Source organism: Stylophora pistillata, chromosome 13, assembly GCF_964205215.1.
Source record: "Stylophora pistillata chromosome 13, jaStyPist1.2, whole genome shotgun sequence".
NCBI classification, from domain to species: Eukaryota; Metazoa; Cnidaria; class Anthozoa; order Scleractinia; family Pocilloporidae; genus Stylophora; species Stylophora pistillata.
Window position 1 is genome coordinate 4863363 of NC_142531.1, and position 24705 is coordinate 4888067.

Sequence of the window (24705 nt, forward strand, 5' to 3'; positions counted from 1 at the left end):
AAGAAAATCCAAAATCAATTTGATCGTAAATAGATCAGTCAGCTGGTAAAATTAAAATTTAAAACCTTTTCAGGTAATATGAAGTCAAAATTATTTTCTTGCCTAGGTAACTAATTGCAAGGGGATGATGACAGCTTATTCCTCACTGGAGAAAAAGCCGATTATTATCGGAAAATTAATTAGTAATATTTGTACCAATGGTAGAAAATGTAAAGGGGAAACACAAAAATTTTGAAAATCAAACGGAAACTTTTATAATCTCAGTAACAATTCAGGACGATTGTGAATATCTAATGACCCACCATGCAGCGTTTGAAATTTTCATACTCTCTTTTTTACAGAAATCGTATTAACAGTCGCAGTCTTTTTTTTCATGAATAAAAGTAATCAAGTCTGCTTACAGAAATTGTATGATGCTTAGAGGATAGTTCAAACAAACCGGTGTTATTACATTTTTATTAAATGAGGCGGTAGGAAATTAATCTAGAAGTGTAAGACTTCTCTATAGGAAACCTTGGCGTCGACTTTGCGATATGCGTTGAAAAAACAAAATCATAGAACTTCATCCGTCTGCGCAATCGACTAATTAAACAAATCTTGTCGGTTTCTTAGTGTTTCTTTTAATGATCTTTAGGTTTTAAGTATGTTATTTTGCAACAAATATATTCCATTCCCTTTTTATGTCTTGTATCTTTTCTCCAGTTTTTGCAATCTTACACAGGACACTTTCCCTTGCTGTTAAATTTAGATGCTGAACGAGTAAGACCGAAGTTTCCCTACCCTCCTCTCCCTACCTTGTTACTTGTGCACGAGTCTTAGTCCAACGCGAGAGAACATAAATGTGTACTTCGCTCCATGTTAGGAGAGTGGCAAATGGTTTATATAGCACACGTGATTAATCCCAAAAAATAATACGCGACGTGCAAATTTTAAAGAAAGGCACTGTAAGGTAAGAGTTGAGGTTTTGCCTTTGAATTCGTGTGTGTGAAATAATGTTTAATGTACACGTGACGCGCAAATTCACCCACCCCAGCATTCCCCTCCCTCCCCCTGTTGTACAGTGCTTCAGGCATTAAGCAGAAAAACTTGAATTTCCACTGCATTTATAAATCCCCAAATATTTGCTGATCTGGAGTTTCGAAATCATTCCAGCAGAAATCTATTCGCAGTATTGTGGTCAGATCATTGTTCTCCTGATGACTACAGCAGGCTGTCGAAGGTGGCGATAGGGATAAAAAGTTTTCATAATTAAATTTTTTTCAGCGAAGATTCAGGATTTAGTCGGTGTTAATGTGAAAACAGAGAGCGTGGGTAGATTCCCTTTCGTTTTAATTAACCAATTGAACTACCGTTTTAAAAAATAAGTGTGGTGTCTTTCAATCTACCGAAACATTGTGAAAGGTATTTTCTAATATCTTTCACAAAAGAACTGACACAAAGCTCAACGTTATAAAAATGGTTTGATAAAGCGGGATGAATAGGATTAATTCAGGAACTGAGATTTACAGCCGAACGTGTTTACGACTACATCGCAAATGTAAACTTTGAATAATTTACATATCCGCATATCTATAGCAGATAACATTTTGTAAGGGTTTGATAAGGCTTTTATCTTATCACATGGGTATGATAATTGGGAAATGTTAAGAGAAATTACAGAAAATACAGAGCTTAAATTACAGACGCGAACTGCATGGAATCAAACTGGTGTAGTAGAAATGGCATCCAACACGGACTCCACTTTTCAAGCACAGCCGCCAGCTGTTAATGGGGTATCAATACCCTATTTTTGAATACTTCTCTTCATCTCAGAACTCTTTGTTTATAAACAATAGCGCACAAATCAGTCTCTCAGTAGAGAGAATTCACCGTAGAATTGTCCCTAGTGTCAACAGCAGCCATTAATCCACATCGACAAGTTAGAAGCCTCTTTATATACACCCTGAAATGTGTGCTGTAAAAACTATAAATAAACGGGTTGGCTGCAGCAGAAGCTATGGTTAATAACTGGCTTAGTTTCCAGATTAATTCCCCTTCATACCAGTTGAAATAACGAAGTGTTCGAGTGAAAATGAAAGGAGACCAAAACGCGAAAAAAACTATCGTCACTACCCCTAACAAAATATATTCTCCATCCCCACTCCACATACAAGTAAAAACACTACACCTACCTCCAGTGGTATTTTAGTACTTTATTCTGATTGGTTGTCGGAAAGGGGGTGATTGATGGCTGTCACCCGAAGCTTGGTGGCATGAAAGTGAGAGAGATTCTCAACGGTCCTGACCAGAGGTTCTCTCCGCTCGCTGCTTTGCAGCTCGTTGGTCGGCGCTTCGCGCCGAATTATCGTACTCCGGGAGAGAGAAGAGAACCTCTGGGACCAGGGTAGTTTTCGCGCGAAGATTGCTCGACATTTTCACGTACTAGAACTTTGCGTGTCCCGAGGAAATCGCGTGAATCGTTATATTCCCTTTTTCATGTCACGCATACTTGGATCACGCATAATTTGTTTGAATTTCAAAACAAAGTTTTAAAAGCTTTTATGGTAATGCCTTCTAATAAGTTTAAAAAATAAATGATTCAACGCACATTGAGGCTTTCATATTGTGGCTCAAAATAGACATTGGTCATGTGAGTCATGTGACTTGCGCTTGTTCCGCTTTCTATTTCCGACTCTGGATGATTTGCGACAGGAACCTTTATTCTTCTCTAAAGTGATAGTATTACAACTTTGCTGTTTATTTCTCGAATATTTCGACTCAGTAAGTACAATATATATCATTTCTTCACGTTATATCATTAGAATCATATTTTACAGTTGTTTACACACTTTTCGGTAACGATGAAGTTGTGATACTAAGACTTAATCGTTGCTGTTCCTTGATGATCAAAGCTCTGTTAATCTACTCCATGTTACTCAGAATTTGACAGAAATAGCTTTAAGTAAATTCCTTCAAGATTCCATCGATCAGCGTTATCCTAAGCTTTTTTATCTTGCACAAATGTGCTTCCTGTCATTGTTGCTGCTATCATAGTTAATTGAGGGGACTATGGTCGAGTAGAGATGTTCTGTATCACAAGAGTATTGTGAGCCATTCTGCATTGCAGTTTCCTCCAGATTCGCCTTTCCTAATTATTTCACTAAGAGCGTAAGACCACATCAGCAAAGATTTAGCCATGAGGCGAGGCAGAGAGAAGTTCAAGGGAGTTTTCTCCCCGCGGCTATTTTCGTTCTCCTTCAGTCATTGTTCTATTATAGCGAACAGTTGATGCCTGAATTCGGTCACGTTTGGTTATCGGATGAGATTAGTGTTTACGGAATACATGAATAAGAGAGCTCCAAAGCTAGATGAGCTACTTGTTTATCGATGCACACAAAGACAAATGAATAGCTTTAATTCGATGACTGTTTCGAGTTGAGGGCAAGAACAAATACTTTAAATTACATGTCAGTCTGTTTAAACCAATTTACTCAAAAGTAATCCGTGGTATACACCGTGACCATTTTTCTGAAAAAGCCCGGACCAGAGCATGTAGATGTGGCCCGTGTGTGGAACAAAAGATCATTTGCAAACGAAGAAAGAGAGAATTGAGCGACAGTCTAGTCGGTCGACCACCACAGGGGTTTACATTTCCACGCAAGAAAGAGTATGATGAGGTGAAAGGATTGCGGATTTTCAAAATAACCCCAACAATAACCCCTTTCACTCATGACTTTTCACCTCTTCGCTTTCGTCCAGCGCTCAGGCTAGTTGTTTCAACGTTTTCGCGCGAAGATTGTTCTACATTTTCACGTACTAGAACTTTGCGTGTCCCAAGGAAATCGCGTGAATCGTTATATTCCCTTTTTTATGTCACGCATACTTGGATCACGCAGACTTTGTTTGAATTTCAAAACAAAGTTTTGAAAGCTTTTATGGTAATGCCTTCTAATAAGTTTCAATAATAAATGGTTCAACGCACATTGAGGCTTTCATATTGTGGCTCAAAATACACATTGGTCATGTGAGTCATGTGACTTGCGCTTGTTCCGCTTTCTGTTTCCGACTCTGGATGATTTGCGACAGGAACCTTTATTCTTCTCTAAAGTGATAGTATTACAACTTTGCTGTTTATTTCTCGAATATTTGACTCGGTAAGTACAATATATATCATTTCTTCACGTTATCTTACTAGAATCACATTTTACAGTTGTTTACACACTTTTCGGTATCGAGGAAGTTGTGATACTAAGACTTAATCGTTGCCTGTTCCTTGATGATCAAAGCTTTGTTAATCTACTCCATGTTACTCAGAATTTGACAGAAATAGCTTTAAGTAAATTCCTTCAAGGTTCCATCGATCAGCGTTGCCCCAAGCTTTTTTATTTTGCACAAATGTACTTCCTGTTATTGTTGCTGCTGTTAAGTTTAGTTCTATTAAGCTTCAGTCGAGTAGACTGAGGAGTTATGCATCACAAGACCATTGTGAGCCATTCTGCATTGCAGTTTCCTCAAGATTCGCCTTTCCTAATTATTTCACTAAGAGCGTAAGACCACATCAGCAAAGATTTAGCCATGAGGCGAGGCAGAGAGGAATTCAAAGGAGTTTTCTCCCTGCGGCTATTTTCGTTCTCCTTCAGCCATGGTTCTATATTACAGCGAACGGTTGATGCCTGAATTCGGTCACGTTTGGTTATCGTATGAGATTACTGTATACGGAATACTCGAATTAGAGAGCTCCAAAGCTAGATGAGGGAAACCTAAAATGCTGGTTTGAGAATTTAATTGCAGGTTTTGAGTCATAAGTTTACTAAATTGTACAACATTCAACCGATTGGAACATTCTCGAACACAAAATCCATCGTAAGGGGATTCTATTACGTAACTTTGATTAACTTGTTTATTTCTTTACCAACGATTTCCGGTTGTCTCTCTCTCTATATATTGCCTGTTAAGTCTTTATCCTCCTCATAGCGACGTAAAACCCTCCATAATACATTACAAAATAATAAAATCAACAATATGATTTTTATCTCCTTTCACCTTCCATTTTCTGAGACTTTTTAAGCTTTTATTCCGACTTCTTTTTCAGTAAGTGTCTTAAGACTACAGGCTCACTATATACTTTATCCACTCACCTGCTAATACCAAAAATTGTTTTCTTGCAAAGTGTTTATCTTAAGAATTCAACCATGCCCGTGCATTTCCGCAGTGGCGGATCCAGGGGGAGGGTCCGAGGGAACCCGTGTTGCAAATTTATTCGAAAAGAAATGCAGCGATAATTCAGCGTTGTCCGCTAATTTTTTTCTAAATTAGTCTGCAGAGGCATAACTTTGCTTGTTTTTAATATTTTAATACTTTGAAAGACCATTAAAAAACAATTCTACCAGCCCTCAATTTTACCAGCTCTCCACACATATGCTGTTTTAACGTTGTGACTTGGAAAAACGCCTAGCCGGTCAGCGAAAGGTGAAGGTCGCGAAACAGAAAATAGGTCAGCTCTTAAGAGCGATCTTAACTGCTGGCAAATAATTCTAAACTAAAAGTTCCCTTGGTGCAGCCATCTCCGGCTACAGCAGCGAGAATATTCTCGATACCTAAAAGGTTGTTTCACAAACCCTTGACTAAGGCGTTTGAGATGTACTTGAGGGTGTCCCTCTCAGCAACGCACTCTCTTTCTACCGAACTACTGGCTCCGGTTGTTCAAAGGCTGGATAGCGCCATCCACTAGATAAAACTCTATCCGGTGGGTAACGCTATACATTTTGCTATCGCTTATCCGCCGGATAACGATTTATCCGTAGGATAGCGTTATCCGGCCTTTATTACACGCCTCGGGCAGCCAGAGGGCCAATAACTGAAATCAATCAATCAAAATGCTCTATTGCCGGGCAATATTCTCTCAGTATTGGACCGGGCACTTTCCCGAATGCTCCCGAATGATACCGCACTTGTGTCCCTTTGAACTTCAGTCGTATAATAAATCTCTTATTAGCCAAGCTTGCTCGGGACCCTACCGGAAGAATATCGGCCCTCGGTCTTTTTTGTACGAACCTCGCTGCGCTCGGGCGTAGTGTCAAGACCTCGGACCGATATTCTCCCAGTACGGCCCTCGCGCTTCGTTAATAAGATATATTTATACAACTGGGCCCTGGTATTTAATTGAATTGGATATCTAACATTAGACGCTGTTCTTTAAACTCTTCATAAAAATGTTTTTAAGGGTTCCTCTATGAAAACAAAACAAGACAAAACAAAAACTTGTAATGCAATTGGTTAGACTGTTCATCTACGAACTTCAAAAACATAGGGCTAAATTACAGAGTTTAGAACAAACCAATGGAAGAGGGATTGGATCAGATTCGTTGAAAGAATTCTGTTCACAATACCCCAACGCCGGCATGTAATACACTGTTGGTTTTACTTATCAACTTGCTGTATTGTCATCAGCTAGAGGTACATCTCTGGTGGTGTCGGTGAGGCACATTTTAGAATATCAGTGACTTTCAAAGTAATTCAGAAAAGTTATCCATTTTGCTCCTTGAGAGTCATGAATTCTGTGTTTCTACACTTCAGCATCGCTTTAAGTTACCGTAAGCGCACACGCAATCACTAGTTGCAGGTTTCATCAAGACCTTGAAAGAAAATTAACTGAAATCGCACGCTATTAATTATTTGATCAGTGCATGTTTGCAGTATCAATTTTGATACAGGATGTGCCCTCGACACAAAGGCAGATTAGCCATCTCTGTTAAAAACTAAAAATAGAAACTCTTTTTTTCTTTTTCGCAAGGGACAGTCATGAAACTTTAACTATAGCTTAAGCCAAATATGGCTTCATCGGTGGAATACAGCGAGGAGCAACTAAACTACTACAGGATCTGTTACGTTACCACTGACATCCTCACCGAAGGTATGCGAGAAATCTTCAAACAAGAATGGGACAATCGCTACAAAGCTACTTTAATGGGAGAGTGGAAAGATACACCGAAAAACGGACTGGACTTTCGGAACGGCGAGTCGCCACGGAACCAAAAGAAGCATGCTCATCTACTAACAACCATGACTATAGGAAACAGAGCTGAGTGGGATTGTACCATGTTGTTTTACGCCATTCTTTTCTCCGATTGCATCCATAGTCTCGATGGAGTCGTTAGGTCAAATGTGGATAACCTCAGGCTGTTTCGGAACGAAGAGTTCTCGCATATCGCACGAGGTCACCTCTCTGACGTAGAGTTTCAAAGTGCCATTAGCAAAGTGGAGAATGCATTTCAAGCTCTTGGTCTTTCCACTCTGAAAATTCAAGACCTTAAAACCCAAAAATGTTTTCCAACAGAGCAGCTGAGACGTGTTTTGAAGAAAGTGGACGACCTCAAACAGGAAAATCAGGAGAAAGACAAGAAGCTACACGAGACTCGAAAGGAACTTCGCGAAAAAGAAGAACAAAGACAGACTCTTGAAGAACAGTTAAACAGCGATGCTCCTTCATTTTGCATTCTTCCTCCCAAGCCCTCTCATCATGTCGCAGATCGAGATTCTGATGTGTCTGAGATTATGCAAAAGCTAAAAGAGTTGAAAAGGTGCACAAGATTAAGTTACCTGTATATATCGGGTAATCCTGGAAGTGGTAAATCGCAGATAGCATCGCTCGTAGGAAAGCGTTTTTTTGACGAAGTCACTGAAGAAATTCCATCTACTGCATTCTTTGTGATGACCCTGAATGCTGGACACTCTAAAACACTTTTGGAATCGTATGTCTCTTTCGCTCGCCATCTGAAGTGCCCAGAATACGCTGTTACCAACACATTTACCTCAAAAGATTTGAGTACAATTGAGAAGATCAGAAGTCTCAAAACATTGATCAGCCCAAAAATTGAACTGTACTCATCGTGGCTACTGATAGTTGATAACATCACCAGCATGTCTCATCTGGATTGTAATTTACCTGATACAGGAAATGGGCAGTGGGCAAGGGGCCAGTTGCTGATAACGACACAGGATACTGCGGCTCTACCACTGTCAGGCTCATTTATCCAACATATCTCAGTCAGCAAAGGTATGGACCCTCATGAAGCCCGCTCTCTTTTAGAAATCCTTTCTGGAGTTACTGACCCCGAGATGGAGAAAGTTTGTCAGGTTTTAGACTACCAACCACTTGCCCTTGCAAGCGCTGCCACTTATGTAAGAGAAGTAAGAAAAACTGGATTATCCTCGAGTTTTGGTTTTATTGACTTTTTAAAGAAACTAAACCAAGGGAAGAGAAGTACAACAGAAGCCATGCTTACTGAAACCAACCCAAGTTACAAAAACTCCATGACTGCTGCTACAACACTTGCTGTTGAGAAGGCGATCGCAACAGATAAAGTTTTGGAGCACACTTTTAATTTTCTCTCTGTCTGTGCAACACACCCTTTGAGTATAGAAAGTGTTGTAAATTACGCGAGGAAAGTGGATCAAGAGCTTAAAGATCCTGAAATGCTTGCCACGAGAATTCGGAAATGCTCTTTGCTGTTATTTGAAAAAGATAACAGTGGCGTTTACATTCGAGTGCATCAGATTGTCCATGAGGTCATCGGGGCCATTATCAAAACTGTCGCAAAAAGCAAAGACCTCGAGGCCGTAGATGGGGCCATTCATTCATTCTGCCAAGTTTTACCTCAAAGCCAGCTTGAAGACGACTTGTACACTCATGTCAAAAGCAAGAACGTTGTTCCTCATTTAGTCACATTAAGTGAAAAAATCGATAGTCTATTTTCAGAAAAAGGTATATCCCACGCTATAAAAGCCGGATCATCTACTCCCTATGACTACGTGAGTAATTTCACAACCTTTCGTAAAACATGCCAGAAACACTGTGAATTCCGCACAGCTTTAAAGTACTGCATTTTCATATTGAGATTAACTATATGTGAAGATGTGTTTAGTGATAGGGACATTGCAAACGCATATAGTAACATGGGTACTGTGCACAGTAACCTTGGTGACATGCAGCGGGCAAAAGAATGTCATGATCGTGCACTGACCATTCGTCTGAAAAAGCTCGGACCTAAACATGTCGATGTGGCAACTGATTACAATAATCTGGGTACTGTGCACCGTGCTCTTGGTGACTTGCAGCAGGCTAAAGAATGTCATGATCGTGCGCTGACCATTCGTCTGAAAAAGCTCGGACCTGAACATGTCGATGTGGCAAGTACTTACAATAATGTGGGTAGTTTGCACCATGCCCTTGGTGACCTGCAGCAGGCAAAAGAATGTCATGGTCGTGCACTGACCATTCGTTTGAAAAAGCTCGGACCTGAACATGTCGATGTGGCAACTGATTATAATAATCTGGGTACTGTGCACCATGATCTTGGTGACCTGCAGCAGGCAAAAGAATGTCATGATCGTGCGCTGACCATTCGTCTGAAAAAGCTCGGACCTGAACATGTCGATGTGGCAACTGATTATAATAATCTGGGTACTGTGCACCAGGATCTTGGTGACCTGCAGCAGGCAAAAGAATGTTACGATCGTGCGCTGACCATTCGTCTGAAAAAGCTCGGACCTGAACATGTCGCTGTGGCAACTACTTACAATAATGTGGGTTGTTTGCACCGTGATCTTGGTGACCTGCAGCAGGCAAAAGAATGTCATGATCGTGCACTGACCATTGGTCTGAAAAAGCTCGGACCTGAACATGTCGATGTGGCAGCTACTTACAATAATCTGGGTACTGTGCACTATGATCTTAGTGACCTGCAGCAGGCAAAAGAATGCTATGATCGTGCACTGACCATTCGTCTGAAAAAGCTCGGACCTGAACATGTCGGTGTGGCAAATACTTACAATAATCTGGGTACTGTGCACCAGGATCTTGGTGACCTGCAGGAGGCAAAAGAATGTCATGATCGTGCACTGACCATTCGTCTGAAAAAGCTCGCACCTGAACATGTCGATGCGGCAGCTACTTACAATAATCTGGGTACTGTGCATTATGATCGTGGTGACCTTCGGCAAGTAAAAGAATTTCCCGATCGTGCACAGACCAGTTATCTGAAAAAGCCTGGACCTGAACATAATGATGTGGTAGCCGTGCGTAATAACTTAGAGATGGTACAACGGGAAAGAGAGAATGTAGGAAAGTCTACCATATCTCACAGTGTCCGCTGTATGATATTTTAAGTAGACTTTTCATTTTGTGTTTAACTAGAAAAGTGGCGGACATGATACTTCGAGGACTTGCTATCAATTTTTTTGCCAGAGAAGGAAATTTACTAGAAAATTAGATTTCTTTGGTAGAAGGAGAATTCCATGAATTCAAAAGCTAAGAGAAATGAAAGTTTTTCAACTGTTTTACCCAATCCGTTTCGTCAGTTTTCTTAATACAATTTTAAACACAAAAGTCAGCTTAATATGAATTTCAATGACCGAAAATAGAAACAGAAATAGTCCTTTACACCCCAACATCAATATCCTTATTCTCCATTCACTGAAAAGGAGATCTGGTTCATTAATCAAAGCTTCTAAGGTTGCTGATCATTTCCTTTATTCTCGTCATCTTAATGAATGATTCAGCGGTATCAGTGTGAAGAGAAATTAGATGCTGGTCATTGAAACTCAGGCAGAAGTCAGTCTTTCCAATATTCCACCTGCTGTTTATTTTTTACCACAATTGGTAGTAAGGTCGCAATCTGATTGGCAATTTGTCGTTGTCGACAAGAATACAGACAGCGCCGCTCGCGTCAACGTGTCACGCATGGAAAGAATCGTTTTTATTTATCTTACGTAAGATATGAGTACAGACCACGCTAAACCACCGTCAATTTGTTAAGTTACTTGATTATTCATAGGCTCGACTGCGAATGGCATGACGTAGGACTTTATCGACTACGCATCGATGTCATTTAGTTGAGGTCGAAAACTTGTCATTAATCTCTCCCGCCACACCCCTGTTGTCTGCTTCATTGCTAATCTCAGTTTACTCAGGTGGGTTTGGTCGTCCGGATTGCCGGAAACTTTTATTATCTCAGTGACAATTCATGTCGATCGTGAATATCTAATGACTCACCATGTAGCGTTTGAAAGTTTTCATACCTCCGGTATTTAACAAATATGGCATTAACATTCGCGGTCTTTTTCTCCTGACTAAAACTAATCGATTGTGCTTACAGAAAACTTATGATGCTTAGAGGATAGTTTAGAGAAACCGATTTTATTATAATTTTGTTAAATGAGGCGGTAGGAAGTAAATAATGAAAGTGTAAGAATTGTCTCTAGGAAGCCGTGGGGAAGACTTTGCGATATGCGTTACAACTAAAAAATCATTTAACTTAATCTGCGCAGTCGGCTAATTAAAACAATTTGGAAGTTTCTGGTTGTTTCTTTTAATGATCTTTAGGTTTTAGTTTGTTATTTTGCGACATATTTACTCCATTCCCTTCATATGTCTTGTGCCTTTTTTCTAGTTTGCATAATCTTACGCAAGGAGCTTTCTTTTACTGTTAAATTCAGATGCTTAACGAGTAAGACCGAAGATTTCTTACCCATCAATCACACCGGACTCTAATTTACGGGGCATATTGCTTCCACCGTATCCTCCTACATGTCATAGATTGGGCCAAATTAACTGCGTACCTGCACTCAAACTTGGCCCATCCGTGACGGAGTTCAGGCGCCTACTCAGGCGAAAGCTTCTTAATGACTGTTTTATTTAATTTTGATTCAACCTTTGTCTTCTTTTAATGTCATCATTTTCATATGTTTAGTTTTCTGCGTTTTTAATGTAACGTAACGTTGACTCTGAAAAGCCACGCGGGGGACAAGCTAATAAAGTATAAATGTATGTATGTATCTTTGTGTCGTTTCTAACATTAGGTTATTTTCCTCTCCTTTTTATGCTCACTCAGCTCAAATTTGCGATTTAAACCACTGCTGGTGGTTATTCTTACATTGCTCAACAGTTCCGGCCATATTCTGAAACGTGATGCCAACCTGCGTTTAGAAAATCGCGTGAGTTCTAAACCTAAATCTCACTTGTAGTTGTCACGCAGACTTATATCACGCAAACTTTTCTTCAAGGTGGTGCGGTAGACATTCAAGACAAGGTTACATTGACCACAATAGCTTGAGGTTAAGAGGGTCTACACATATATCGATAAAAGTATAGTATTTCGCTAAGAGTGATGTATCAAAAAAAGCCACGACGTAATAGAGCTCGCATGCGTCAGGGGACTATGACTAGTTTCGTTTTCGAGTTCAGCCCCCGGATGATTACAGACAAGTACTATAACTCTTTATTTCAGGAATAGTATCACTACTTTGCTGAATTGGTCGCCGCTGTAAGTACAATTCATTACTTTATTACTGATATTACAATTCAGCGTTGCATGGGTCTTCCGATCTAACTTGTTCGTTTAAGCAAGTCATATGCAATCCTGAAATTAAGTCGTCGCATAGTGTCATATTGACAGACTGCTCTTCCTCCTTTTTGTCGTTCTTAGTTAAACAAAGGCATACCCAAACGATTTTGCGAAGTCTTCCGCTGTTCTTTACGCCCAAATATCCTCTGCAGACAGTATATCGAATCTACTTGAGCGGCAGTTGTCGTAAAAACTTAACACAATCTCACAAATGAATCAAATAGGGTTAAGCTTCCTCAAAAAGAAAGACAAAGATGAAATTATCAGAGACAAACATAGGTATAGTGTTTTTTTTTTTCTTATTTTTTTACTAAAGAAAGATTCAACTTAACTTTTAACGAATTATACGACAAGTTGCATATTTTTAAATTTTTGAACAAGAAATTTGAGCTCACTTGGCGAGTTCGATTTTCTGAAATAGTAGCAGCTTCTGTGATACCTTTTAGGGCATTGCACCAAAAATATGTGACAGTGCGTTGTTGTAGAATTGGTGTCTCTCGGGGCTGAAAACAAATTTTATCCCACGCCTACAAATTAGGACCTTGGTACCTCCTTAGTATTTCTTTTAGAACCACTTCGCACCACGAATGGTCAACACTCATAACAGCACGTCGGCCCTGTAGCCCGACTTACGATCTTGGATCGTCTTGTTCGAAAGATGTGCAAAATGGAAGGTCTGATCTACAGTGATAGAAAAGTTTTGTTCGCAAATTAACTCGCTCTCGATGAAACATTAGCAACATAAAAATCTGACTTTCAGTTAAATGTTATGGCTTGAATTTATCAGTTTTCTTCTTGCAGTAAGCTTTAAAACTTCATTTGCGCAAATTTTGCATTTGTACAAGCAATTCTTCTGGAGATCATGTTGCAACTTAAAGAGCACTGAGTAAGCGTCATCTGTTTGTTACTTGTAACAGAGGGTCATTATTTCCCATTCCTGTCATAGTCAACTGAAAAAACAGAAGTCTTTTTGTAAAATTCAGGCCCTTCTGCCCGCTCATCTGAAACTTACATTTTACTGGTTATTATTTCACTGCCTCATTTCCCGCTACGCTCTGAAACGTGATGCCAACCTGTCGTGAGTTCTTAAAATAAATCTCACTTGTAGTTGTCACGCAAACTTAGATCACGCAAACTTTTCTTCGAGGCGCTACTGGAGATATTCAAGATAAGATTACGTCAGCCACAATAGTCTGTGATTAATATTCATGACAAGAGGGTCAATGGGCGTTGATAAAAGTCTAGTCTTTCGTTCGAAGTGATGTATCCAATATAGGGGGATCCTTGTTTACAATATTTGCCTCATTAGCAATATTTGCCTCATTAGCAATTCAGTTTCTGATGGAGCTAAAAATAAATCAGTTCTGAATATCGAAAGGTCAAAGTACGATTAACTCGGCCAATGAATACGAGCCTAATGCATTGAATACTTTTTGTGCAACACGGGTTTAAAAACTCAAAATTTTACATAGAATGTTTGAGCTCATTAGCGCTTTTGCCACCCAGAAATTTTGCAGTTTTTGATGGACTATTTCTCCTTGAATATTACACCCAAAGAGCTAAAACTTTCACCATGTACTGAGGTTTTCTAGCTCTTTAGCTGCCTGAAGTCAATTTGTATCTAACATACTTCCTTCTTTACGCAAAGCCGTATGCAAATGAGCAAAAATGTGAACAATGACGTCAGCATGAGTCCGCCTTGCCACAACGGCGTATAACTCGCGCGTGCGTCATGTAAGTAGTTTCCCTTTCGAGTTCCGCCCCACGGACGATTACAGACGAGAACTATTACTCTTTGTTCCAGGGAGAGTATCACTTCTTTGCTGAATTGTTCGCCGCAGTAAGTACAATTTATTGCTGAAAGTACAAATGAGGGTTGTGTGGACCTTTTGATCAAACTTGTCCGTTTCATCAAGTCATATGCAATCCTGAGACTAAGTCGTTCCTTGTTGTTACATTGACGTAGTGCTCTGCCTCCTTTTTGTCGTTAGCTTGTCGTTTTTGGTTAAACAGAGGCATCCCCAGGCTATTATCTATTGAATTTAAACCATTCAGTGAAGTCTTCCGCCGCTGTTTACACCCGAATTACCTTCTCGAATCTGCATGAACGGCAATTGTCGCAAAAACTTAATCAACACAATCTCACGAATAAATCAAATAAGGCTATTATAATTGATGAGACCATCTTGTATAAGGGTTCTATTTCTTTCCCTCAATTCCGATTTTGTCAGTTTATTCAGGAGGAAAACTGAGCTATGAATCAGCAAAGAATAGAGATGCTGTCTGTCTCAACATAGTTAGTAAAGGGAACGTTAAGTTTCCTGGTTATAAAAGACGTGGATGAAATGATCAGAGATGGGCACAGAAAGCCAGGAATATTTGTTTGTTTGTTTATTGTTTTGTTCAATTTTTCCCGAATTTTATGACACGTTACATATTTTGAAATTCTAGGAACGAAATTTCAGCTAATTTGGCGGATTCGATGTTTTTGAAACGATTAAATTAGATTAATCTCTCTACACATCACCTTAGATATCCAAGTTGGTCCTTCTTTTAGCGAGTTGAACTAATGCAAATTTATGGCTTTATCCTATGTAACCGCTATAAACTTTTGAATTATTCAAAAATTTATCTTTTTATTGTTACCAAAAGGTACTTTCGTGTAAAGGTATTCATCTTCAAAGGTCAAACCAAGGTTGTGCATTTCCGCCTTGTCACGCCGGACTCAAAATAATGTTTTTTTTTTACTTATATCAGAAATATTACCTCAATCCTTGCCTGAATATGTCAACTCGGAAAGAACAAAGACAGATTGGAGTTTTATCGCTTTCGATAGAATAGATTAACAAAATCGCAATGATACAATTTGGGCGGTGTTGAACTAGATAACCATCATCTCATCCCTGTTGGGAGGGTGTGTTTCCTTTCACCGGACAAGAGTCTGCTAAATCACCATGACAGCACAAAGGAAATAAACGGAAAATTAACATGAGTACCACAAACCTGATCAATGAATAAAGAGTAAAAGTTTTTAAAGAAATTGTGGTGCTGCATCAGTGGGAGTAACAGGACAATTTTGGTTTAATCAAAAGAGTTGATAATGTAAATTGGCCGCCGTAAACAGTTTCAAAGCTGACGAAGGGCTAAGGCTCGACACGTCAGCCCGCTGAAACTCTTTAAGGTGGCCAATTTACATTATACACTCAGTTGGTAGAACCAAAAAAACCTGGTCAATAAAAAGTCTTCTAATCACCCGAGAGAAATCCACCCCTCAGTTAAAATTATATAGCCTCGGATCGGGGATAAAGAGCGGATTTTAAAACGAGGTCGCAGATGGAGAAGGAGTCGATGTCCCCCCCATGTCACCGTCCAACCCATCCACGAGTATTGCCGTCTGGATATCCAGGAAAACGATGCATAAAAAGGTTTATCTCGCCATAATTACTGTTCAGTAGACAAATCCCCGGTAAGAACCAAACGAGTCCGAAACCAATAAAAACTTAAAAAAAAAAAAAAAAAAGAAAGAAACGATTTATTCGACCAAGTTCCAACAAAAGCACGGATTCCAGTTTTCCTTCAATCCTTCTTTCGACCCAACCGCGTGCTCTCGACGAAACTGTTACTTAAACATGTCAACGACGATACGAATTGGTCACACAATACTGAGTCACGCAATAGTGTTCGTTCCGATAACAGAAGTTAGTCGGGACAACCCACGGCTTGTCCAGTCAGAATCTACACTGCAATTGCGATTATTTTTTTGTTTTGTTTTGTTTTGTTTTTTTTGCTATTTTGTTTTTGCTCTTCTTCTTAAGAATCCTTTTGGGGAGTTAAAGAAACGGGAATTCAAATCAAGGGGATGAGTTCGTCTTCTCTAACCTCTCATTCTCATACGCAGATTTTTGATAACCTGTTATTTTTTAATGCGCTAGAGCAGTCAACTTTCAGCCGTAAGCTATTGTAACAGCAATCTTAATATGAGATAAACACTCAACTGTTTGTACTGGCTCCCTGTCTATGCAAAGCAAAGTGATTCGACTGAAGAAAGCTCAGATGAGCCATTTCTGTGGTCAAAAAATTTAAAATTTCGTGTTTTTCTCACAAAGGACCAGTTGTAAAACTTCCAAAGTCGTTCAAGCCAAATATGGCCTCTTCTGTGGAATACAGAGAGGAGCAACTAAACTACTACAGGATCTGTTACGTTACCACTGATATCCTGACCGAAGGTATGCGAGAAATCTTCAAACAAGAATGGGACAATCGCTACAAAGCTACGTTGGGAGAGTGGAAAGATTCACTGAAAAACGGGCTGGACTTTCGCAACGGCGAGTCGCCAAAGAACCAAAAGAAGCATGCTCGTTTATTAACAACCATGACTAAAGGCAACAGAGCTGAGTGGGATTGTACCATGTTGTTTTACGCCATTCTTTTCTCCGATTGCATTAATAGTCTCAATCCAGTGGTCGAGACAAATGTGGATAACCTCAGGCTGTTTCGGAACGAAGAGTTCGCTCATATCGCACGAGGTCACCTCTCTGACGTAGAGTTTCAAAATGCCGCTAGTAGAGTCGAGAATGCATTCCAAGCTCTCGGTCTTTCCACTGTGCAAATTCAAGACGTTAAAACCCAAAAATATTTTCCAACAGAGCAGCTGAGACGTGTTTTGAAGAAAGTGGACGACCTCAAACAGGAAGTTCAGGAGAAAGACAAGAATCTACAAGAGACAGGAAAGGAGCTTCGTGAAAAAGAAGAACAAAGACAGACTCTTGAAGAACAGTTAAACAGCGATACTCCTTCATTTTGCATTCTTCCTCCTAAGCCCTCTCATCATGTCGCAGATCGAGATTCTGATGTGTCTGAGATTATACAAAAGCTAAAAGAGTTAAAAAGGTGCACAGGATTAAGTTACCTGTATATATCGGGTAATCCTGGAAGTGGTAAATCGCAGATAGCATCGCTCGTAGCCAAGCGTTTTTTTGACGAAATCACTGAAGAAATTCCATCTCCTGCATTCTTTGTGATGACCCTGAATGCTGGAAACTCTGAAACAGTTTTGGAATCGTATGTCTCTTTCGCTCGCCATCTGAAGTGCCCAGAATACGCTGTTACCAACACATTTACCTCGAAAGATTTGAATACAATTGAGAAGATCAGAAGTCTCAAAACATTGATCAGCCCAAAAATTGAACTGTACTCATCGTGGCTACTGATAGTTGATAACGTCACCAGCATGTCTCATCTAGATGGTAATTTACCCGATCCAGGAAATGGGTAGTGGGCAAGGGGCCAGTTGCTGATAACGACACAGGACACTGCGGCTATACCACTGTCAAGCTCATTTATCCAACATATCTCAGTCAGCAAAGGTATGGACCCTCATGAAGCCCGCTCTCTTTTAGAAATCCTTTCCGAAGTTACTGACCCCGAGATGGAGAAAGTTTGTTAGGTTTTGGACTACCAACCACTTGCCCTTGCAAGCGCTGCCACTTATGTAAGAGAAGTAAGAAAAACTGGATTATCCTCGAGTTTTGGTTTTATTGACTTTTTAAAGAAACTAAACCAAGGGAAGAGAAGTACAACAGAAGCCATGCTTACTGAAACCAACCCAAGTTACAAAAACTCCATGACTGCTGCTACAACACTTGCTGTTGAGAAGGCGATCGCAACAGATAAAGTTTTGGAGCACACTTTTAATTTTCTCTCTGTCTGTGCACCACACCCTTTGAGTATAGAAATTGTTGTTAATTACGTGAGGAAAGTGGATCAAGAGCTTAAAGATCCTGAAATGCTTGCCACGAGAATTCGGAAATGCTCTTTGCTGTTATTTGAAAAAGATAACAGTGGCGTTTACATTCGAGTGCATCAGATTGTCCATGACGTCATCGGGGCCATTATCAAAACTGTCGCAAAAAGCAAAGACCTCGAGGCCGTAGATGGGGCCATTCATTCATTCTGCCAAGTTTTACCTCAAAGCCAGCTTGAAGACGACTTGTACACTCATGTCAAAAGCAAGAACGTTGTTCCTCATTTAGTCACATTAAGTGAAAAAATCGATAGTCTATTTTCAGAAAAAGGTATATCCCACGCTATAAAAGCCGGATCATCTACTCCCTATGACTACGTGAGTAATTTCACAACCTTTCGTAAAACATGCCAGAAACACTGTGAATTCCGCACAGCTTTAAAGTACTGCATTTTCATATTGAGATTAACTATATGTGAAGATGTGTTTAGTGATAGGGACGTTCCAAACGCATATCATAGCATAGGTAGTGTGCACCATGATCTTGGTGACCTGCAGCAGGCAAAAGAATGTCATGATCGTGCACTGACCATTCGTCTGAAAAAGCTCGGACCTGAACATGTCGATGTGGCAAATACTTACAATAATATGGGTACTGTGCACCGTGATCTTGGTGACCTGCAGCAGGCAAAAGAATGTCTTGATCGTGCACTGACCATTCGTCTGAAAAAGCTCGGACCTGAACATGTCGATGTGGCAGTTACTTACAATAATCTGGGTACTGTGCACCATGATCTTGGTGACCCGCAACAGGCAAAAGAATGTCATGATCGTGCACTGACCATTCGTCTGAAAAAGCTCGGACCTAAACATGTCGATGTGGCAAATACTTACAATAATCTGGGTACTGTGCACCGTGATCTTGGTGACCTGCAGCAGGCAAAAGAATGTCTTGATCGTGCAGTGACCATTTGTCTGAAAAAGCTCGGACCTGAACATGTCGATGTGGCAGTTACTTACAATAATCTGGGTACTGTGCACCGTGCCACTGGAGACCTGCCGCAGGCAAAAGAATGTCGTGATCGTGCACTGACCATTCGTCTGAAAAAGCTCGGACCTGAACATGTCGATGTGGCAAAGACTTACAATAATCTGGGTACTGTGCACCATGCCCTTGAAGACCTGCAGCAGGCAAAAGAATGTCATGATCGTGCACTGAGCATTCGTCTGAAAAAGCTCGGACCTGAACATGTCCATGTGGCAAAGACTTACAATAATCTGGGTTGTTTGCACCATGCCCTTGGAAACCTGCATGAGGCAAAAGAATGTCATGATCGTGCACTGACCATTCGTCTGAAAAAGCTCGGACCTGAACATGTCGATGTGGCAAAGACTTACAATAATCTGGGTTGTTTGCACCATGCCCTTGGAGACCTGCATGAGGCAAAAGAATGTCATGATCGTGCACTGACCATTCGTCTGAAAAAGCTCGGACCTGAACATGTCGATGTGGCAATTACTTACAATAATCTGGGTACTGTGCACCATGATCTTGGAGACCTGCAGCAGGCAAAAGAATGTCATGATCGTGCACTGACCATTCGTCTGAAAAAGCTCGGACCTGAACATGTCGATGTGGCAAAGACTTACAATAATCTGGGTACTGTGCACCGTGCCCTTGGAGACCTGCAGCAGGCAAAAGAATGTCATGATCGTGCACTGACCCTCCGTCTGAAAAAGCTCGGACCTGAACATGTCGATGTGGCAATTACTTACAATAATCTGGGTACTGTGCACCGTGCCCTTGGAGACCTGCAGGAGGCAAAAGAATGTCATGATCGTGCACTGACCATTCGTATGAAAAAGCTCGGACCTGAACATATCGATGTGGCAAAGACTTACAATAATCTGGGTTGTTTGCACCATGCCCTTGGAGACCTGCATGAGGCAAAAGAATGTCATGATCGTGCACTGACCATTCGTCTGAAAAAGCTCGGACCTGAACATGTCGATGTGGCAATTACTTACAATAATCTGGGTACTGTGCACCATGATCTTGGAGACCTGCAGCAGGCAAAAGAATCTCATGATCGTGCACTGACCATTGGTCTGAAAAAGCTCGGACCTGAACATGTCGATGTGGCAAAGACTTACAATAATCTGGGTACTGTGCACCGTGCCCTTGGAGACCTGCAGCAGGCAAAAGAATGTCATGATCGTGCACTGACCATCCGTCTGAAAAAGCTCGGACCTGAACATGTCGATGTGGCAATTACTTACAATAATCTGGGTACTGTGCACCGTGCCCTTGGAGACCTGCAGGAGGCAAAAGAATGTCATGATCGTGCACTGACTATTCGTCTGAAAAAGCTCGCACCTGAACATATCGATGTGGCAAAGACTTACAATAATCTGGGTTGTTTGCACCATGCCCTTGGAGACCTGCAGGAGGCAAAAGAGTGTCATGATCGTGCACTGACCATTCGTCTGAAAAAGCTCGGACCTGAACATGTCGATGTGGCAACTGATTACAATAATCTGGGTACTGTGCACCGTGCCACTGGAGACCTGCAGCAGGCAAAAGAATGTCATGATCGTGCACTGACCATTGGTCTGAAAAAGCTCGGACCTGAACATGTCGATGTGGCAAAGACTTACAATAATCTGGGTACTGTGCACCGTGCCCTTGGTGACCTGCAGGAGGCAAAAGAATGTCATGATCGTGCACTGACCATTCGTCTGAAAAAGCTCGGACCTGAACATGTCGATGTGGCAAAGACTTACAATAATCTGGGTACTGTGCATCGTGCCCTTGGAGACCTGCAGCAGGCAAAAGAATGTCATGATCGTGCACTGACCATTCGTCTGAAAAAGCTCGGACCTGAACATGTCGATGTGGCAATTACTTACAATAATCTGGGTACTGTGCACCGTGCCCTTGGAGACCTGCAGCAGGCAAAAGAATGTCATGATCGTGCACTGACCATTCGTCTGAAAAAGCTCGGACCTGAACATATCGATGTGGCAAAGACTTACAATAATCTGGGTTGTTTGCACCATGCCCTTGGAGACCTGCAGGAGGCAAAAGAGTGTCATGATCGTGCACTGACCATTGGTCTGAAAAAGCTCGGACCTGAACATGTCGATGTGGCAACTGATTACAATAATCTGGGTACTGTGCACCGTGCCACTGGAGACCTGCAGCAGGCAAAAGAATGTCATGATCGTGCACTGACCATTGGTCTGAAAAAGCTCGGACCTGAACATGTCGATGTGGCACGTACTTACAATAATCTGGGTACTGTGCACCATGCCCTTGGAGACCTGCAGCAGGCAAAAGAATGTCTTGATCGTGCACTGACCATTCGTCTGAAAAAGCTCGGACCTGAACATGTCGATGTGGCAAAGACTTACAATAATCTGGGTAGTTTGCACCGTGCCCTTGGTGACCTGCAGCAGGCAAAAGAATGTTATGATCGTGCACTGACCATTCGTCTGAAAAAGCTCGGACCTGAACATGTCGATGTGGTAAGTACTTACAATAAGCTGGGTAATGTGCACCGTGCCCTTGGAGACCTGCAGCAGGCAAAAGAATGTCATGATCGTGCACTGACCATTCGTCTGAAAAGGCTCGGACCTGAACATGTCGATGTGGCAGCTACGTACAATAATGTGGGTGCTGTACATTATGATCTTGGTGACCTGCGGCAATTAGAAGATTTTCTTGATCGTGCACTGACAAGTTGTTTGAAAAAGCTTGGACCTGAACATAATGATGTGGTAGCCGTACGTAGTAACTTAGAGATGGTACAAGGGAAAAGAGAGAATGTCTGCTGTATGATATCTTAAGTAGACTTTTACTTTTGTATTTAACTAGAAAAGTGGCGGACATGATACTTGGATGACTTGATATCAATTTTTTACCAGAAAACGAAATTTGCTGAAAAATTAGATTTCTCTGGTAGAAGGAGAACTGCATGAATTCAAAAGCTAAAAGAAATGAGAGTTTTTCAACTGTTTTACCGAATCCGTTTCGTCAGTTTTCTTAATATAATTTCAAATACATAAGTCAGCTGAATATGAATTTCAATGACCGAAAATAGAAATAGAAATAGTCCTTTACAGCCCAACATCAATATCCTTACTCTGCATACACTGGTTCATTAATCAAAGCTTCTAAGGTTGCTGATCATTTCCTTTATTCTCGTCATCCTAATGAATGTTTCAGCAGTATCAGTGTGAAGAAGAGAAATCAGATGCTGGTCATTGAAACTAAGGCAGAAGTCAGTCTTTCCGTTATTTTACCTGCTATTGAGTTTTTACCACAATCGGCAGTAATGTGGCAATCTGATTGGCCAATTTGCCGTTGTCGATAAGAGTAGAGGCAGCGCTGCTCGTGTCAACGTGTCACGTAACGTGTCACCTTCGGAGAGAATCGTTTTACTTATCTTACATACGATAAAAGTACAGACCACGGGAAACTTCTGTCAATTGTCTAAGTTACTTGATCATAAGTATTCATAGATTCGATTGCAATTAGCAGTCGAGGTAGGACGTAGGACTTCTGGGGCGGATCCACGATTTGATCAAAGGGGGGCTCGGAGAATTGTCCGAGGGCATGCGTCCCCGGGAGATTTTGAAAATTAAGTCTTCGGAAACGTGGTTTCCAGCATTTTGAGAGACAGTCTAGGGGGTTCGACTGAAACACCCAAACTACCCCTGGATCCGCCCCAGGACTTCACCAACTAGGTAACGGCGTCATTTTTTGAAGTCCACGACTTGTCATGAATTTCTCCCGCCAAACCCCTCTTGTCTGCTTCATTACTAATCTCAGTTTACTCAGGTGAAATCGGTCGTCCGTGATTGCCTTGCCAAACCGTCATGCTTATGAAGTAAAGAAGGGAGCGTTATTGTGTGTTCGGTCTCCCTTTAAAACACTTGTCCTCTTCGTGAAATGGTTCTAAATCATACACCGGAAAAAAGATCAGTTTGAAAGTGGTTAAGTGAATTTGTTACCTTTTTTATTCCTTGCAGTTATTAACGTCACCAAAAAACAGGAGGTTTGATCAGCTTAGTAAACGTGTTAGTAGCGTATATTAACTTTATGTATTTAGATATCTTGAACAGAATTATGAATGCTATGAAAGGTGTTTGGAATGAATTGACTGTGACGATTGTCTTCTGTATCTAAGACTTGACCATCAGCGCAAAGGAAGTAACTGATGTAATTTAGAATAAACTGTTTCCTGAAGAGTTTTTCTCACTTTCCCTGAAAGAAAATCCAAAATCAATTTGATCGTAAATAGATCAGTCAGCTGGTAAAATTAAAATTTAAAACCTTTTCAGGTAATATGAAGTCAAAATTATTTTCTTGCCTAGGTAACTAATTGCAAGGGGATGATGACAGCTTATTCCCCACTGGAGAAAAAGCCGATTATTATCGGAAAATTAATTAGTAATATTTGTACCAATGGTAGAAAATGTAAAGGGGAAACACAAAAATTTTGAAAATCAAACGGAAACTTTTATAATCTCAGTAACAATTCAGGACGATTGTGAATATCTAATGACCCACCATGCAGCGTTTGAAATTTTCATACTCTCTTTTTTACAGAAATCGTATTAACAGTCGCAGTCTCTTTTTTCATGAATAAAAGTAATCAAGTCTGCTTACAGAAATTGTATGATGCTTAGAGGATAGTTCAAACAAACCGGTGTTATTACATTTTTATTAAATGAGGCGGTAGGAAATTAATCTAGAAGTGTAAGACTTCTCTATAGGAAACCTTGGCGTCGACTTTGCGATATGCGTTGAAAAAACAAAATCATAGAACTTCATCCGTCTGCGCAATCGACTAATTAAACAAATCTTGTCGGTTTCTGAGTGTTTCTTTTAATGATCTTTAGGTTTTAAGTATGTTATTTTGCAACAAATATATTCCATTCCCTTTTTATGTCTTGTATCTTTTCTCCAGTTTTTGCAATCTTACGCAGGACGCTTTCCCTTGCTGTTAAATTTAGATGCTGAACGAGTAAGACCGAAGTTTCCCTACCCACCTCTCCCTATCCTGTTACTTGTGCACGAGTCTTCGTCCAACGCGAGAGAACATAAATATGTACTTCGCTCCATGTTAGGAGAGTGGCAAATGGTTTATATAGCACACGTGATTAATCCCAAAAAATAATACGCGACGTGCAAATCTTAAAGAAAGGCATTGTAAGGTGAGAGTTGAGGTTTTTCCTTTTAATTCGTGTCTGTGAAATAATGTTTAATGTACACGTGACGCGCAAATTCACCCAACCCAGCATTCCCCTCCCTACCCCTGTTGTACAGTGCTTCAGGCATTAAGCAGAAAAACTTGAATTTCCACTGCATTTAAATCGCCAAATATTTGCTGATCTGGAGTTTCTAAATCACTCCAGGAGAAATCTATTCGCAGGATTATGGTCAGATGATTGTTCCCCTGATGACTACAGCAGGCTGTCGAAGGTGGCGATAGCGATAAAACGTTTTCATAATTAAATTTTGTTCAGCGAAGATTCAGGATTTAGTCGGTGTTAATATGAAAACAGAGAGCG

General features: G+C 40.6%; 1 protein-coding gene and 1 pseudogene across 3 annotated transcripts in view; both read left to right on the forward strand.

Annotated features, from left to right (window-relative positions):
* Positions 1-24080, forward strand: part of LOC148717339 (uncharacterized) — a 33670-nt gene extending 9590 nt beyond the window's left edge. Inside the window, exons 1-3 of one of the 2 annotated variants that reach the window (XM_088742741.1) lie at positions 37-2760; positions 6773-10098; positions 23161-24080. In XM_088742741.1, coding sequence (XP_088598867.1) covers positions 6811-10098; positions 23161-23226 — 3354 coding nt within the window. In that variant the 5' untranslated portion in view covers positions 37-2760; positions 6773-6810 and the 3' untranslated portion in view covers positions 23227-24080. Of the gene's footprint in view, positions 1-36; positions 2761-6772; positions 10099-23160 lie in introns of those variants that run through there. The other variant, XM_088742742.1, reaches the window with a different exon arrangement.
* Positions 14114-23287, forward strand: LOC148717340 (uncharacterized; annotated as a pseudogene). Its single transcript, XR_015994521.1, has 2 exons — positions 14114-14223; positions 16490-23287. The product of XR_015994521.1 is annotated as an uncharacterized LOC148717340 (transcript).
* Positions 24081-24705: the final 625 nt, after the last annotated feature.